Source organism: Microcaecilia unicolor, chromosome 9, assembly GCF_901765095.1.
Source record: "Microcaecilia unicolor chromosome 9, aMicUni1.1, whole genome shotgun sequence".
NCBI lineage: Eukaryota > Metazoa > Chordata > Amphibia > Gymnophiona > Siphonopidae > Microcaecilia > Microcaecilia unicolor.
Window position 1 is genome coordinate 92,550,743 of NC_044039.1, and position 19,258 is coordinate 92,570,000.

Genomic DNA, 19,258 nt, shown 5'->3' on the forward strand with positions numbered 1-19,258 from the left:
CTAGCACAGACCCCTGAGGAACCCCACTAACTACCCTTCTCCATTGTGAATACTGCCCATTTAACCCCATTCTCTGTTTCCTATCCTTCAACCAGTTTTTAATCCACAATAGGACATTTCCTTCTATCCCATGACCCTCCAATTTCCTCTGTAGCCTTTCATGAGGTACCTTGTCAAACGCCTTTTGAAAATCCAGATACATGATATCAACCGGCTCCCCTTTGTCCACATGTTTGTTTACTCCTTCAAAAAATTGAAGTAAAATGGTCAGGCAAGATTTCCCCACAGAAAAGCCGTGCTGACTTGGTCTCAGTAATCCATGTCCTTGGATGTGCTCTGTAATTTTGTTTTTGATAATAGCCTCTACCATTTTCCTCCTTTCTTCTTCATTTCTTGCACTACATCCATAGGTAAAAGCTGGGTCCTCCGCAGACTTGACTGGAGGAGGTTAAGAGTGGATCCAGTTTTTGCCTATTTTCTCCATCCATGTGCAGTTTTTCTTCTCTTTTCCCTTTCCCTCATCTTCGTCGGTATGCATCTCCTTCCTATTCTTCCCTCCCCACCATCCATATGCATCTCCTGTCCTTCCTCTCTCTTCCCTCTCATCCATCCATGTCCAGCATTTCTCCTCTCTCCTCTCCTCCATCCATGTTCATCTCACTTCCTCTCTCTTCCCTCTCCTCCATCCATGTTGATCTCACTTCCTCTTTTCTCTCCCCTCCATCCATGTCCAGCATTTCTCGTCTCCCCTAAATCCATGTGCATCTCCTCTGTCTTCCCTCCCCTCCATCCATGTACAGCATTTCTCCTCTCCCCTCCCCTCCATCCATGTTCATTTCATTTCCTCTCTCTTTATCGTTTATCTTTTATTTATTTTCTATACCGTTTCTTATTGCATACACAAACCAGAACGATTTACATCTTAAACAATAAAATATCAAAATTTATTAACATATAAGAACTCCATTAATTTGACAGGAAAGCACAGCAAGCTAAAAACATCCATTCTAAAGAGTAAAAAACATCAGTGGACAATCCATTCATAACAAGTTTATATAAGCAGACATATGATTGGTTACTGCATATTCATTCTGCCCATGTTCCCCTTTTTCATCCCAGATTACTTTCAAATGTATTCTGAAATAGATGTGTTTTTAGAAGTTTGCGAAACTTAACATACGATTCTTCCAATCTAATAGTTTTAGGAAGACAACTCCAGAGAGAGGGAGCTAGAAAGAAAAAAGCTGAATTTCTAGTAGATTCTCATCTAGCCTTTTGTAGTGATGGAATTATTAATCTGTTCTCAGTAACTGATCGAAGTGTTCGTTTAGGTGAATATGGTAAAATAACGTTGGCTAAGTATTGAGTCAGTAAATGTAGGGCTTTAAAAGCCAGAGTAAGAATCTTAAATTTTAAATTTTATTCTGGCTTCAACTGGGAGCCAGTGAAGATGGTATAAAAGAGGTGTAACCCTATCATATTTTGACGCTCCTCTCCATCCATGTCCAGCATTTCTCCTCCCTCCCTTCCCCTCCATCCATGTGCATCTCCTTCCTGTCTTCCCTCTCCTCCATCCATGTCCAGAATTTCTCCTGCCCTCCCCTCCATCCATCCATCCATGTCCAGCAACTCTCCTCTCTCCCCTGCCCTCTCCTCCCATCCATGTCCAGCAATTCTCCTTTGCCCCTATTCTTCCCTCCCATCCATGTCCAGCGATTCTCCTCTCTCCCCTGCCGTCACCTCCAATCCATGTCCAGTGATTCTCCTCTCCCCTGCCCTCCCATTCCATCCATGTCCAGCATTTCTCCTCTCTCCCCTCCCCTCCATCCATGTGCATCTCCTTCCTGTCTTCCCTCTTCTCCATCCATGTCCAACATTTCTCCTGCCCTCCCCTCCATCCATCCATGTCCAGCAACTCTCCTCTCTCCCCTGCCCTCCCATTCCATCCCATCCATGTCCAGGATTCTCCTCTGCCCACCCCTCCCATCCATGTCCAGCGATTCTCCTCTCACCCCTGCCCTCCCCTCCATGTCCAGCGATTTTCCTTTGCCCCTTTGCCCCATCCTTCCTTCCCATCCATGTTCACCGATTCTCTGCCCTCCCCTCCATGTCCAGCAAGTCTCCTTTCCCCCCTATCCTCCCCCTCTTCCATGTCCAGTGACTCGCCCCAGCCTCCGCCTGCCCCCAAGATTGTTCCAACCCAATTCCCCACCTGCCCGCTCTCAGCTCACCAACTTTCCATTCTGCCCCCTGCAAATCTAATATTTACCGAAGTTGCAGCACGAACCCGTGGTAGTGAAACCAGCAAGCAGGCAGGCTCGCCTCCTCCTCGCTTCCCTACCCTCTCTCAGCACAGCGCCCTGCCTTCCTCTGATGTAATTTCCTTTCCGTGAGGGTGGGACGCTGTGCTGAGAGGGCAGGGAAGCAACGAAGGTGGCACACTGTGCTGAGAGCGAGCAGGGAAGTGACAAAGGTGAGACGCTGTGCTGAGAGAGGGCAGGGAAGCGACGAAGGTGGGACGCTGTGCTGAGAGAGGGCAGGGAAGCGACGAAGGTGGGACGCTGTGCTGAGAGAGGGCAGGGAAGCGACGAGGAGGCAAGCCTGCCTGCTCGCTGGTTTCACTACCACCGGTTCGCGCTGCAATTTCGGTAAATATTACATTTGCAGGGGGCAGAACAAAAAAACAGAAAAAAGGTGCTGGTACGCCGTACCAGTGTGAACCGTCACAAAAAAAGTACTGCCAATAGCGAAGTAGAAGCACTGCGGCGGGGGTGGGAGAGGGTGAAGAAGATATGGAGGTGTTGGAACTGCTGAAGGGATGGCAAATATCATGTGGCTGTGCTTCTGAGTGGGCCCCAGGCAAAACTGGGCCCACCCATAGCTACGTCCCTGAGCCATATCCCCTTTTTGGTTCTGCTTCTTCAAATTTACGTGCAGAACTTTACAGAATATGCTTCGCAAGTTCTGCTTGTAAATTCTAATTAATGCCAGTTAGTGTCAAGAATTGCCTGTGAAATGGCATTTATCAGTGCTGATTGGCTTGTAAGTAAGTAAGTTGTGCATGCAAATCAGAATATGACCTGATTTGCACGCCCAACTCCGGTTTCATTATATAGAATACAGGGGTAACTGTCTAAGTTGTGGTTCTGCGTAAACTCTGCACCTAGAATGTCCCTAACTTAGGAGGTCTTTTATTAAGCCGTGGTAGTATTTTTAGCACGCGCTAATGATTAGCACATGCTGAACGCTACAGATGCCCATATATTCCTATGGATATCTCTAGCATTTAGTGCAAGCTAATTGTTTGCATGTGTTAAAAACGCTATTGCAGCTTAGTAAAGGCCCCCCCCAGCCAATCAGGAAATAGCTAGTTAGAGCTGACATTAAGCAGCACTATCCAGTTGTGCTGCTGAATATAGGTGGCTGATCAGCTCAGCAGGGTTTAATCTTAAACCCTTTTGAATATTGATCCCATTACGTTTAGCAATAGAAGTGATAGAATAGAATAGCATAAAATTAAATATAACTTTGAATTATAAAGGGTATAGGAAAAGATAAAGACATGAAAGGTATATCGGTATAAGTAGGAACACGCTCCCAAAAAGAGAGATTGTTCCAAAATCTGTACGAGATAAGGAGGGGCATAATCGAAAGGCGCAAGCCAAATAGCTGGCCTGCCATCTCCGTCGCCGGCGCCGCAAGCGGGCGGAGCTAACCGTATTTTCAAAAAAGATGGCTGGCCATCTTTTTCTTCGCTAATACAGTTGGGCCCAGCCAAATGTCAGAGTTCGCTGGGGTTGAGATGGCCGGCCTTGGTTTTCAGCCATAATGGAAAAAAAATACCGGCAATCTCAAGCCCGGCGAAATCCAAGGCATTTGGTCATGGGAGGAGCCAGCATTTGTAGTGTGCACTGGCCCCCCTCACATGCCAGGACACCAACCGGGCACCCTAGGGGGCAATTCTAAAAATTAAAAAAAAAAATAGCTCCCAGGTGCATAGCTCCCATACCTTGGGTGCTGAGCCCCCCAACCCCCTTGAAACCCACTCCCCACAACTCTACCATTATCATAGCCCTAAGGGATGAAGGAGGCACCTACATGTGGGTACAGTGGGTTTTGGGTGGGTTTTGGAGGGCTCCCATTTCCCACCACAAGTGGAACAGGTAGGGGGGGATGGGCCTGGGTCCACCTGTCTGAACTGCACTGCACCCACTAAAAACTGCTCCAGGGACTTGCATACTGCTGTCAGGGAGCTGGGTATGACATTTGAGGCTGGCATAGAGGCTGGCAAAAAAGTTTTTTGGGGGGGTGGGAGGGGGTTGGTGACCACTGGGGGAGTAAGGGGAGGTCATCCCCAATTCCCTCCAGTGGTCATCTGGTCAGTTGTGGCCCCTTTTTGAAGCTTGGTCGTAAAAAGAAAGGGACCAAGTAAAGCCGGCGAAATGCTTGTCAAGCCTGGCTTTTTTTTTCCATTATAAGGCGAAGCCGGCCATCTCATGAGCACGACCCCATCCCACCCCCATCCCACCTTCACTACCCTACCGACACGCCCCCTTGATGTTTCGCCAGCTCCACGACGGAAAGCAGTTGAACCCGGCCAAAATTGGCTTTCGATTATACCGATTTCACCGGGTTCAGGAGATCACCGGCCATCTCCCGATTTGTGTCGGAAGATGGCCGGCGATCACTTTCGAAAATGAGCTGGATATTGGTTTCATATATACAGTGGGGGAAATAAGTATTTGATCCCTTGCTGATTTTGTAAGTTTGCCCACTGACAAAGACATGAGCAGCCCATAATTGAAGGGTAGGTTATTGGTAACAGTGAGAGATAGCACATCACAAATTAAATCCGGAAAATCACATTGTAGAAAGTATATGAATTTATTTGCATTCTGCAGAGGGAAATAAGTATTTGATCCCCCACCAACCAGTAAGAGATCTGGCCCCTACAGACCAGGTAGATGCTCCAAATCAACTCGTTACCTGCATGACAGACAGCTGTCGGCAATGGTCACCTGTATGAAAGACACCTGTCCACAGACTCAGTGAATCAGTCAGACTCTAACCTCTACAAAATGGCCAAGAGCAAGGAGCTGTCTAAGAATGTCAGGGACAAGATCATACACCTGCACAAGGCTGGAATGGGCTACAAAACCATCAGTAAGACGCTGGGCGAGAAGGAGACAACTGTTGGTGCCATAGTAAGAAAATGGAAGAAGTACAAAATGACTGTCAATCGACAAAGATCTGGGGCTCCATGCAAAATCTCACCTCGTGGGGTATCCTTGATCATGAGGAAGGTTAGAAATCAGCCTACAACTACAAGGGGGGAACTTGTCAATGATCTCAAGGCAGCTGGGACCACTGTCACCACGAAAACCATTGGTAACACATTACGACATAACGGATTGCAATCCTGCAGTGCCCGCAAGGTCCCCCTGCTCCGGAAGGCACATGTGACGGCCCGTCTGAAGTTTGCCAGTGAACACCTGGATGATGCCGAGAGTGATTGGGAGAAGGTGCTGTGGTCAGATGAGACAAAAATTGAGCTCTTTGGCATGAACTCAACTCGCCGTGTTTGGAGGAAGAGAAATGCTGCCTATGACCCAAAGAACACCGTCCCCACTGTCAAGCATGGAGGCGGAAATGTTATGTTTTGGGGGTGTTTCTCTGCTAAGGGCACAGGACTACTTCACCGCATCAATGGGAGAATGGATGGGGCCATGTACCGTACAATTCTGAGTGACAACCTCCTTCCCTCCGCCAGGGCCTTAAAAATGGGTCGTGGCTGGGTCTTCCAGCAAGACAATGACCCAAAACATACAGCCAAGGCAACAAAGGAGTGGCTCAGGAAGAAGCACATTAGGGTCATGGAGTGGCCTAGCCAGTCACCAGACCTTAATCTCATTGAAAACTTATGGAGGGAGCTGAAGCTGCGAGTTGCCAAGCGACAGCCCAGAACTCTTAATGATTTAGAGATGATCTGCAAAGAGGAGTGGACCAAAATTCCTCCTGACATGTGTGCAAACCTCATCATCAACTACAGAAGACGTCTGACCGCTGTGCTTGCCAACAAGGGTTTTGCCACCAAGTATTAGGTCTTGTTTGCCAGAGGGATCAAATACTTATTTCCCTCTGCAGAATGCAAATAAATTCATATACTTTCCACAATGTGATTTTCCGGATTTAATTTGTGATGTGCTATCTCTCACTGTTACCAATAACCTACCCTTCAATTATGGGCTGCTCATGTCTTTGTCAGTGGGCAAACTTACAAAATCAGCAAGGGATCAAATACTTATTTCCCCCACTGTATGTAAGGGGTCAATTTATAAAGGGTCAAAATTTAAACCTTTTAAATGAATTTATTTGAAATTTAATTTGGAGTAGGATTTGGACTAGGGCCTTTTCATTGCTATAGCATAAATTAAATATATGGTAACTTTAAAATATAAAACTAATCAGGAGTATTACAGGCTCTGTAACATATGCCAAGGGTCCACTGATGCAAAAAACTCATAAACTAGTGTAGGTCTGTCTGAAAAATGGACAGCCAAAAAGAAAAACTAAAATGCAAAAAGAAAACAAATGTACAAGGAAAACAAAAATACATTATCCTCTTATGATAGATATACCTTGGCATGCTTTGGGCACATAGAAATTCTGCATAATGATTGGAAAAGGGGGAGGATCAGAATTCCAGGTGCAAATTGCATCTCCCCACCAATAAGACCAGTTAGGCAACTTTGGATATCAACCAGGAACAGGATCTTCAGGGTTTTACTCCACCTGCAATACAAAAGCACAGCCTACTCTAGCTCTGGACTAGTAGCGTTCCTATCTTCATCCTGACAATCTTCCAGTCTTTAGGGTTTGCAATAAAGGCATAGCACTTTCCAATGGTTGGTTCTTCTTTTTTGTGCTGTTACCAGATCAAAGGAGGATACTTCTTTGCACCATTGTACCACAGGGGTACCAGCAAATTGTAAACTTTAACAGTCAAAGATCCAGGATTCTCATATTGCCAAAATTCCCACGCGATGTGCCTTTCTTGGCTAGCTGATCCATAAGAACAGTTCTCATTTTATCTGGATGATTAACTTTGACATGACATACAACCTTATTCCTGTAAATAGTCATTTCATTGTTCTGAACCAAATGATCCAAGGCTAAGATTAGATCTCCATGATTAACTGGTTTTCCTTTCTCCAAGAGTTGAGGAGTGGCCTAATGGTTAGCGCAGCAGACTTTGATCTCAGCATCCTGGGTTCAACTCCTACTACAGCTCCTTGTGCACTGGGCAAATCACTTAACCCTCCATTGCCTCAGGTACAGAAACCAAGACTGTGAGCCCTCTAGGGACAGATAGTACCTGCTTATAATTAGATTGTAAGCCACCTTAAACCTGAACTCTATTTGGGATAATGCGGGATACAAATGTCATAATAAATAAAATATATATATTTTTTGCCATTTCTCTCTAATTTCCTACAGATTTGTTTTAATTCTAATAATTTAGAATTAAACCATCCTTCTCAATTCAGTTACTCATATTTTGGAGCTATTTTGTCCAGAATCTGATCACTAATTTTGAAAGCGAGTGGAATTGTCTCTTAATAGTGACTGTAAAGATTCATTCGCTCTGATGGAGATCTGGAATAAAGACAATTCCACTCGCTTTCAAAATTGTTTCTAATCAATTTTACCTCTAGCATAGTACAGAGATTTACTGTTCTCTTTTATTGTAGCCGTTTGCTTCATTTAATAGTAAGTTGTACCAAATAATGGTCAGACCATAAAACTGGGGACCATGTCATACCTTCAAAATCCAATTATGCAAAGAATTACTGGGAAAAGCAATTAGGTTTGAATAACGACCTTTACTGTGTGTTATTTGAGATGGAGTCAATTGAAAATCCTACGGGGCACTTTTACAAAGGTGTGGTAGGGCTACTGCGTGGGTAGCGCATGGCAAAACAGAACTACTGTGCACCGTGGCACCCTGCAGCAGTTCTGTGTTTGCCGCATGGCATTTCCCACACCAGAAAATATATTTCTGTTTCTAGTGCAGGGGCTGGGAGTAGGCATGTCCAGTGTTAATCGGCCATTGGTGCATGCTGTCCAATTAACCCCAGGTTAGTGCATGAGCTCTAAATAGGAGGCAGTAAGGGCTCAGGCAGTAAATTGTTGCACACCAATATTTTTATTAGCGCAGGGCTATTTATAATTTCCATTTAAAATTACGGAAATTACTGCTGTGGTAAAAGTGGCCTCGGCACGTGGTAATTTTCATGGGCCCACACTACCACAGACTATTTAAGTACATAAGTATTGCCATACTAGGACAGACCGAAGGTCCGTCAAGCCCGGTATCCTGTTTCTAAGAGTGGCCAATCCAGGTCACAAGTACATGGCAAGATCCCCCCAAAAAGAACAATACATTTTATGCAGCTTATCCTAGAAATAAGCAGTGGATTTTCTCCGTCCATTTTAATAATGGTCTATGGACTTTTCCTTTAGGAAGCCATCCAAACCTTTTTAAAACCCTGCCAAGCTAACCGCCTTCACCACATTCTCTGGCAACAAATTCTAGGATTTAATTATACATTGAGTGAAGAAACATTTTCTCTGATTTATTTTAAATTCACTACTTTGTAGCTTCATCACGTGCCCCCTAGTCCTAGTATTTTTGGAAAGAGTAAACAAGCAATTCACGTCTATCTGTTCCACTCCACTCATTATTTTATAGACTTCTATCATATCTCCCCTCAGCCGTCTTTTCTCCAAGCTGAAGAGCTCTAGCCACTTCAGCCTTTCCTCATAGGGAAATCTTCCCATCCCCTTTATCATTTTCATCGCCCTTCTCTGTACCTTTTCTAATTCTACTATATCTTTTTTGAGATGCGGTGACCAGAATTGAACACAATATTCATGCTGCCCGATTACTGCACGAGTAACACATGAGCCCTTACCGCTAACTAAATAGGTGGCGGTAAGGGCTCAGGCACTAAATAGCCGTGCACTAATTTTAATATTAGCACATGACCATTTACTGCCCCATTAAAAAAGGCTTTTTTTCCCGCCAAAGTTAAAAGTGGCCCAGTGTGCGCCAATTTTACATGACAAAACAAGTGCAGGCCACTTTTTATCGCAGCTTAGTAAAAGGGCACCTTAGTATGTTTGCAAAACTACAGAAGAAACATTATTTCCCTATCAACATTCAACTTTGCTCTTGTTTATTATCCCTACTTGAAAATATTCAATACCAGAAATTTTTACAATTCTTAGAGAAGCTTTAACATTAGGAAAACTAGCTTTCAGATTTTATAAACTGTTTACTAAAATTGTTTTCCTTAACACTACTGTATTGCAGCATATATAGAGGGGCATTCAATATGACGTCTAATTCCGTTTTGGTAGTTTTGCTAAAAATATCCAAAAATCCAGTACAGAACATGGATATTTTCAAATCAGAAAAACATTCAACGCTTTGTTTCATAAATGGCCATTTGCTAGATTTTTTTGTGCTCAGTGTGTTTATTTTATAGGATTATTTTCTAAAAAAAAAAAAAAATGTCCAAGGGAACAACAGACAAAATCAAGCCACTGTGATGTAGGAGGAGCGAGCATTCTCAGTAGACTAGCCACACAGACACCCCAGCAGAGCAGTGGGCACCCTAGGTGGCACTGGAGTGGACTTCACATAAAAGGTCCCAGGTACAAATCTCACTGTTACCCCATTATATTGTATGGGGAACCCTCCAAAACCCACCAAAAACCTAGTGTACCCAACTGTACACCACTACAATAGCCATTATGCCTGCAGGTATCACCTCTATGTAGGTACTATAGATTTTTGGTGGGTTTTGGAGGGTTCACACTTTCCACCACAAGTGTACCAGTTAGTCTACAGTTTACTGCACTGACCACTAGGTTACTGCAGGGACCTGCTTGCTGTTGTATTAGGACTGCCCATAACACAAAGTTGTCACAGACCTTGGTGTGTACTTTCACTGTCATATCTTAGGGGGCTGGGAGGGGGTCTGTGACCACTGGGGGAGTAAAGGGGATTATACCATAATCCCTCTAGTGGATCATTTGGTCATTTAGGGCACCTTTTGGTGACTTAGTCATGATTGAAACAGGTCTAGCCAAAAACATCTTAATTTTGGCCCTAGATGTTTTCATGTTCTATTGTGAAAATAATAATTATATATATATATACACACACACACTATTCAGTTATATTCTATTCTCCACCAATTAAATATAAGGTAATATAAGAATAAAAATATGTTAGAAAAGGGGGAATTAAATACTGTATTTGTTGAATTACATTAACCTGCAATATAAGGTTTAAGGACATGTGCTGAGAACATAAAGACCATATATTTACCTTTAGAATGTTTATTTACAATACAGGTAATGTAATAATGTTACAAGAGAGAGGCAGTTTTTAGGAATCTTTCACAAGGGAAATATGCTTTCAAGATTAAAAAGTCTGAATTATAAATTAAGCTGGATAATGGTAACTCACTTTGAAGGAGGCTGCTGGTTGGAGATCCTTGCTGCTAAAGAAGTCTTTTGTTGCAAAGTTGTTGCTGGAGCCTGGAGAAAGTCTTATTTTAGATGTGTGTAAAATCCAGCAGAGAGGCAAGAAGCAGAGCGAAGAGCGAAAAGAACAAGATAGCGAACCGGGCATTTTCCAGGCTTCTTATAATTTCTTGTTGGACTATAGGCTGAAGTTAGGTGGGGTGCACTCGATCCAATGAAAACTCAGGGATAGCTGAAAACTGGTTTCATCTAGTTTTGAGATGGAGCATGGTAAATGGTCACATGTTTAATAACACCATAAGACTTTCTGTCTGGACATCTGCTGTGATATACATCCGGAAGGCATCTGATAGGATTAAAAGAGTCTGTGTCTGAGAGTAGATAGGCTTTTTAGGTGGAGTTTTGCTGTCTTTTGTTACCTCCAGTCTTTGTGATTGCTTTCCATCTTCAGATTTTTGTTCTTTGGAGATGTGTTGATAGACTTAGGTATCCACCCAGCTAGTTTTTGTTATCAGTAGTTTCCAGAGGGAAGAAGAAGGTGAAAGCCAGAACAGTTTATCTGATACTGTTCCAATAAGTCTTTGCAGCTGTATATTTTACATTTGTATCAATAACTCTGACAATTAAACTCATATCATGCTATACTATTATTGCAGAAACATTTTTTGGTGCCACCCATATCCTGCTCAAAACACGCCCCCTTGAAATTTGGATGAACTGTGGAGCAAAATGTGTCTAAAATTGTGGTGTCAAAAACTGCAAATTGGATGTTTTGGAGAGAAAAACATCCTTTTGCCACCTTACAATGTTTTTTTTGGATGTTTTTCTCTTTTGAAAATAAGCCCTATAGTCACATAAAACTGGGTTTTCCCTTTCTGATGAACCTTGGTCACCATTGAGGTTCTAATATCCATAGACCTTTAGCATCCACTCCAGTATTAAAATCCTTTTTTTTTTTTTTTTAAAGATGTATAACATTATTTAGACCCCTATGAAACAAAATAGAGTAAACAGTCAGTCCTTTAATCTCTGTTGGTCATGCAGGTCATATATGAGTACTTTAAGAACATATGTTATACTCTTGTGCCATGCTTTACCAATCTTTTTTGTGGCCATGATCCCATGATTGCAGGCAAATAAAAATGTATGATTTCCAGAATAATCATGTACCTATGTTGTGACCCCAAACACCTGACTGATTTTCTAAAGAAGGTTAATTCTGTTGGTACAGTTACAGCTACGCTTTTGGTTACTTTGGGGCTGAAATCAGAAAGAGACTGGCTCTTAAAAAAATATTTTTCAGAGTTAAAGATTGTACATTTATGAGCTCGTGTATACGGATGTTTCCAGATATCTCTAAACCTACCCAGAAAAGAAGGAAACTATTCTTGTTACTATATCCTAGGGTCCTACAATTGGAAGGACTTTTTCTTCATTTTCCCTGTAAATGTTTAGTTAAAATTAATGGTTTGAGTTTTTTAAAACTGCAACAGTTAACAATGTTTCTGTCTAATGAAGTCACCTTGAACGAGGTCGCTAAACCACAGGAAGAGCTTGCTAGACCACAGGAAGTGGTTCAATGAGTCTGTGCATTTGATTTCAGAAGTGTCCTCATTTTTCTCCTTTCTTTGTTATACTTTTCTGTTCATTTCCTCTAATGGTGTATGACCCACCCCCAAACGTTGTGGTCTACTGGAGCAGTGCAGTTATATACTTTTCCTTTGCTGATATTTTCTCTTTATATATTTCATATGTAATTCTCTTTTTCTTATCAAGTAATATATTTGTAATATTTTGTTTAAACTCATAAATAAAAATTAAAAAAATAAAATAAAATAACCTCCATTTCCATTGGGTCTGGAGGAAGCGTCAAAGGAAAAGTGTTGCAAAGTCCATAGAGAGAAAGATGGAAAGAGGGAAACTAAGTAGGTGGCATGAGTGAAAAGCAAGAACGGAAGCAGTAAGGAAGGAGAATGGTATTCTATGACCCAGGGTGAAAAGAGGTGCCACTGATTTGAAAAAGGTGGCATATAACATAACAAATATAATAACACCCCTATGCAATTTATCTTTCACACCTGCTTTCAGAAGAAGATAAGAACGAAGAAAAAGGCAGCACAAATGTGTTTTATGAGAATACGTTTTCAGATTATGTTATTTTAATTCAATAAAACAGCTTTCTTTGACAGAAGCTTCTTATTTATTTAGGGGCCCTTTTACCAAATGGCGGTAAAAGGTGGCCTGTGGTGGTATTGGCACATGGGATTGCCACGCACCGAGGCTACCTTTTACCGCTGCTGCTAAAAAGGTCTTTTCTTTAAAGGGCCAGTATATGGCCATGTGGTAATTAAAAAATTGTCATGCAGCCATTTACTACCAGAGCCCTTAACACCTTTTATTAAGGAGGCAGTGAGGGTTCCGGCGGTAACCAGGCAGCTCGCGGTGCTGCCTGATTATTGCCAGGCACAACCTCTGGCACTAGAAAATACAAGTGTATTTTCTATTCTAGAAATGGCGTGTGGGAGACCCAGAACTACAGCTGGGCTCCTGAGAGAGCGCAGCTCTAGAGCCAAATCACCGCACACCAGCCAGTGCAACCCCTACTGCTCTTTGGTAAAAGGGCCCCTTAATATACTCCTTTCTAGAATTAGTTATATAGAGCCAGGGAGGAACTGAGTATTGAGGATAAGGTAAAATTATGTCATACCTTATCATTTCCTTCTTTAGTCAGGCCACATCATCCTGAATTAATGTGTGTTGTTCCCTTCTACCTGCAGATGGAGATAAACTGATATCTTCTAGTGAACTTACCAATATAACCTGCTATTGCTGAGTGGGAAACTCTAGTATGCATCTGACAAAGTAGCAAAATGTCCCTATGTAATGCACCCCATGCAAGCATCATTATCATATCAATGGCACTCGCTACCCTGCATTTACAACTGGATTCATCCTTTTACTTTTTTCTTAATGGGATGGGAAATAGCAGAGCACCCAAAGAGTCCCAGGCCTTAGTTTTCCCAGGGTGGGTCTCAGGATGGTATGGCCCAACTAAAGGACAGGAAATTGTCAGGCAATTACATAATTTCACCTACCTTCTCATCTGGGGCCGTACTGTCCTGAATGAGTGTGATGCACACAATCAGACTCAATGGGCAGGGGAAGACAAAGACCTCTGAATGATAGCTCAGCCAAAGTCTGAGCGAGCTCTAGCCAGCACATCAAACCTGTAATGTTTCAAAAATGAATGGCGTGACAACACATTGCTGGCTGGGAAATCTACTCTGGAGATACTGCCCTAGATTCTGCCCAGTGGCACTCTCTGTTTCCTACAAATGTATCTGGCCTTGATAGCCTCCTTGACCTACCTAGCAATGGAGACTTTGGAAGCCACTTGACCCTTCTGAAGGCCATGGAAGAGAACAATGAGATTATCAGAAAGACGAAACTCATTCGTCTCCAGGTAGAGCAACAACACCCTACAGATGTCCAACTTGTGCAGTCGGAAATGGAAAACAGACGAAGCAGATACGCACGTGGAAAAGAATATTTAATAAATATAGATCAATAAAAAATTAGCAAGCTTGCTAATTTTTTATTGATCTATATTTATTAAATATTGTTTTCCACGTACATATCTGCTTTGTCTGTTTTCCATCTTGGAGTTTGCAGATCGATTACCCTGTTGTTTTCTTGGACCAACTTGTGCAGTCTCCAGGCTGAGGCTACAGAACCCTTTTCCACATAGGAAGGCAAACACATCTCCTGGTTCACATGAAACACAGAAATCACCATAGGAAGAAAAAAGGGAACCATGTGAATGGACACTTGAAAAATATGGATCTCAGCGAGCCAGAACCTGCAGCTCCGACACTCTCTGGGTCAAGGTAATTACAAAAAGGAACACCACCTTCAATGTGGGTTCTTATTTGAAGTGCTCTGCAATGGCTGAAAGAGAGCACTAGAGAGCAAGGAGAGAACCTAATTCAGATCTTACGATGGAAAGGAGGGCTGAACCAGGGTGTGCACATGCACAACCCCATTGAAAAACCGGGTCATATTCCCATGCATAGCCAGTGAGAATCCTGGAATCAATTCAGTGCCACATATCTTACATCTCATGTAAACTTCTATTTAAAAAAAACACAACAAAACTTGAGCAAACCCTAATTAGGTTTCTCTCGAATAAAAACTATAGAAACTAAAAAGGAATACAAACTTGGGAGGAGTACATTTTCCTGACTTCAGAATTGATCACCAATCCATTCATTTAAACTCAGAAAATGTTGAAATGCCACGTCGTCTGCAAGTGGAACAAGCTAGACTTAATCCAGCACCCGTATATTTTCAGTATGCCAGCTTTATCAAGCATTAAGGACAAGCTAATTTTGGAAGCAACTGTGCAGACACTAAGGGGCCCATTTACTAAGCTATGCTAAAAAGTGGACTTAGCACGCCCTTACATGGGTCTTTTCCCACGCGCTAAGTTCATTTTTAGAGCTACTGAAAAATGGCTGTTTTTCCATTTTCCGAATTAATGGACACATGCTAAATTTGCCATTAGTTCTTGGCCATTAAACAAGATTAGCACTGAGCCCTTACAATCACCTATTTTGTAGGCGGTACGGGCTTACATGATAATCACATATTAATCAGTTAGTACGTGGGACTGCAGATGCAGTAACTGATTAGCTCAGAATCACGCACTCGCTACCCTTGGTGGAAAAATTTAGCATGAGGTTTGTGCATGCACATTGTAAAATTACCGTGGGATGCCTCAGCGCATCCCACAGTAAGCCCTTTTCAGCTGTAGTAAGCATGCGCTAGTGCTTACCGCAGCTTTGAATAAGGACCCCTGTAACAGCTTAGGAAAATAGCAAAGGTGTGGTAACTAGCATGTCTTTATGTAGGTCTTTCCCATGCACTAAGGCCATTTTTACTGCAGCCACACCGTTTACTACAATTAACCTCTGGAGTTTTGCCTGGATTGATTATCCTACGTCCGTCCCTTCCCTACTTCTTTGGTTGATCTGATTTCTTCATAGGGATCCCTTCCTTGATCCATCAGGTGTTGGTGTTTCTCCATTAGCACTTGACCATTTTTGAAAATACCAAGACAGCATGCACTACTAAATATTTAGTAGGCAGTAAGGGCTCCTATGCTATCCATGCTTTATCCAGTTGGCACATGGTAATGTAGATGCACTGTTTAGTGAAGGATCGCCCACTCTCCATTCCTGACAAGCCCCCTCAAAAAAATTAGAAAAAAAATTATTTAGCACATGGTTAGAATGTGCACATTCAAAAGCTACCAGGTGACACTGTTGCGCATCTTGTGGTAGTCCTTTGTCAAAATGGAAAGCTGTAACCCTTCCAACAACTTCAAAGGGAATTTCACCTTGATAACAGCTGATATTTTCAATGGATACAACTAAAACACTGTATTCATGATAATCAAATAAATACTGGTTCACTGGCTCAAGAATTTGAAATGCATATTCTATGTTCTAATCTAGACACCTCTCCTAAGATTGCTTCACAAATTTATGTTAATAAAAGAGAATACTAATTACAGATGTATAGATTTTTGAAAAAATGTTGAACAATGAATTGAAAAAAGCAAAATCCATCAAGGTGGAAGAACATTAAATCTCACGGGAGATAAAGGGGAGAGAACAGTGGGAAAATGACCGTGGATTAAAGAGACAGTGACAGCAAGCTTCTCCAAGTTGATTTTATTGATCGGAGACATCGACACAGCACTGTGTTTCAGCCAAGGCCTGTCTCAGGAGTCTTCTTGTGCTGTATTTGAAGTACAAGAACAAAATTCCAAATACTCTAATGCTGGAAGAACAGTGGAGTATCCTTGAAAAAGGCTTACTGTTGAGTCAGCAAGTCTCTCCTTATATGTCTTGTAATGCAATCCCTACCCATTTTGTAGCTTTCCTTTGCACCCGCACTCAATTCTTTTTTACATCCTTAGCAAGATACGGCCTCCAAAACTGAACACAAAATATCCAGGTGGGGCCTCACCAATGACTTGTACAGGGGCATCAACACATCCTTTCTTTTGCTGGTCACACCTCCCTCTTATACAGCCCTAGCATCCTTCTGGCTATAGCCACTGCCTTGCCACACTGTTTCGTCGCCTTCAGATCCCTCTCCCCTGCCTGTACAATCAGAATCTCACACCACCTAACACATACATCTCCCGTGGATTTCTCCTCCTAAGTGCATCACTTTGCATTTCTTTGCATTGAATTTTAATTGCCAAACATTAGACCCTTTCTTTTAGCTTCTGCAGATCCTTTTTCATGTTTTTCAACTCTCTCCGGAGTGTTCCACTCTGTTACAAATCTTGGAATCATCCACAAAAAGGCAAACTATCTTCTAACCCTTCAGCAATGTCGCTCACAAATATATTGAACAGAATCCCCCTGAGGCACTCCGCTACACACCTTTCCCCTCAGCCGAGCGAATTCCATTAACCACCACCACTGGGTCTGTACATCAACCAGTTCCTAATCCAGTTCACCACATTGGGTCCTATTTTCAGCCTGTAAGTTTATTGAAAAGCCTCCTGTGGGGAACCGTGCTAAGGCTTTGCCGGAAATCGAAGTTGATTACATTTATTACCTGTCCTTGATTCAATTCCCTGGTCACCCGGTCAAAGAATTCAATGAGATTCATTTGGCACAATTTACCTTTGGTAAAACCATGCTGTCTTGGATCTTGCAACTTATTGGATTCCAGGAAATTCATTATCCTTTCCTTCAGCATCGCTTCCATTTCTTTTCCAATAACCGAAGTGAGGCTTACCGGCCTGTAGTTTCCAGCTTCTTCCCTATCACCACTTTTGTGAAGAGGGACCACATCCGCTGTTCTCCAATCTCACGGAACCTCCCCCATCTCCAAGTATTTATTAAACAAATCTTTAAGAGGACCCGCTAGAACCTGTCTGAGCTGACCCACTTATGGGAACAAGTTTGGAAGAGTCAGTGATCTATGAATTTTTAAGTTTCAATCACTTATAAATTAGTAATATGGAAATAAAAAATCTTACTCCATGATATATCTGATGAAAAAGCCATATTACTTGATATGACAGCAACAATAAAACTGATATTAAACCGGGGGCGTAGCCAGACTGGCGAGAGGGGGGTCCAGAGCCCAAGGTGAGGGGGCACATTTTAGCCCCCCACTGGTGCCGCTGACCCCCCCTGCTATTGCCAACCCCCCCGCCGCCACCACCACCAACAACAACTTTGACCTCCCCCCTGCTGACGACCCTCTTGACCCCCCCTCCCGCTGCCAACCCTCCCCGCCGCTGCCGTTGTCTACCTTTGCTGGCGGGGGACCCCAACCTCCGCCAGCCGATGTCCTCTTCTTCCGGTGCAAGGCTTCATTCTGTTTCTGAGTCTGATGTCCTGCACGTTGTACGTGCAGGACGTCAGACTCACAGAAACAGAACGAAGCCTTGCAGATCAGCCAGCAACGCACCTTTCTCACCTCTCTCACTGGGGAGAATGCAACATAAAAACATAAGCATTGCCATACTGTGACAGACTGAAAGTCCATCAAGCCCAGTATCCTGTTTCCAACAGTATCCAATCCAGATCCAGGTACCTGGCAAGAAACCACAGATTTTATGCTGCTCATTCCAGACATAAGTAGTGGATTTTTTTCCAAGCCCATCTCTTTAACAGCTTATGGACTTTTTTTTTATTTTAGTAGAGGAGTGTGGTAGCCGTGTTAGTCCACTCTTAAGGTTATCAATAGAAATCAAACAAAATAAAACATGGAAAAGAAAATAAGATGATACCTTTTTTATTGGACATAACTTAATACATTTCTTGATTAGCTTTCGAAGGTTGCCCTTCTTCCTCAGATCGGAAATAAGCAAATGTGCTAGCTGACAGTGTATATAAGTGAAAACATTCAAGCATTACTATGACAGTCTGACAGGGTGGGAGGATGGGGGTGAGTAGGAGGTATGCATGGGGACATCAAAGCATATCATTGATAGTCTAACAGGATGGGTGTGGATAGGTGAGGGGAGGGTGATCAACAGAGACATACAGCTTTATGGTTTATAATGGGCTAGGAAATTGTCCAAACCTTTTTTAAGCACAGCTAAAGTAACTGCTTTTACCACATTCTCTGGCAACAAATTCCAGAGTTTAACATATTAAGTGAAGAAATATTTTCTCTAATTTGTTTTAAATTTACTACTTAATAGTTTCATTGTGTGTAACCTATCCTTGCATTTTTGGAAAGAGTAAAGAAGCAATTCATATCTACCCATTACACTCTACTCAGTATTTTATAGACCTCTATCATATTTCCCTTTTGCCCACCCATATAAAATAAAGAAGATAAAACAGTAGAATATTTTTAAATGACATTAAAGTACTTTTTTGTCATCTTCATATCTCACTTTGGATGTGTGTTGACATAAATGACCTTACCTTTTATTTCTCCAAAGTTTCCTGATCCCATGGCAAGAAGTTTGTCTTTCCAGTCTTTTGACAGCAGCTTTTCAATACTAGATGTGTCTGAGAAAACAAGAAAACAAGGACAGTAAATTAATGTGGTTTCAAGGAATACCATTCCTGAGCTCTAGTTCTGAATTACTTCATTAACGAACAGATCAAAGACCTATTGAGTCAAAATCACTTTCTTTTTTTTTTTTTATCCCTCC

At 42.4% G+C, this 19,258-nt stretch overlaps 1 protein-coding gene across 2 annotated transcripts in view; it reads right to left on the reverse strand.

Moving 5' to 3' along the window:
* Nucleotides 1–19,258, reverse strand: part of SOX5 (SRY-box transcription factor 5) — an 860,916-nt gene that overhangs the window by 378,076 nt on the left and 463,582 nt on the right. For both annotated transcript variants that reach the window (XM_030214565.1, XM_030214564.1), the window contains exon 5: nt 19,026–19,112. In XM_030214565.1, the coding sequence (XP_030070425.1) occupies nt 19,026–19,112 (87 nt within the window). The remainder of the gene's footprint in view (nt 1–19,025; nt 19,113–19,258) is intronic.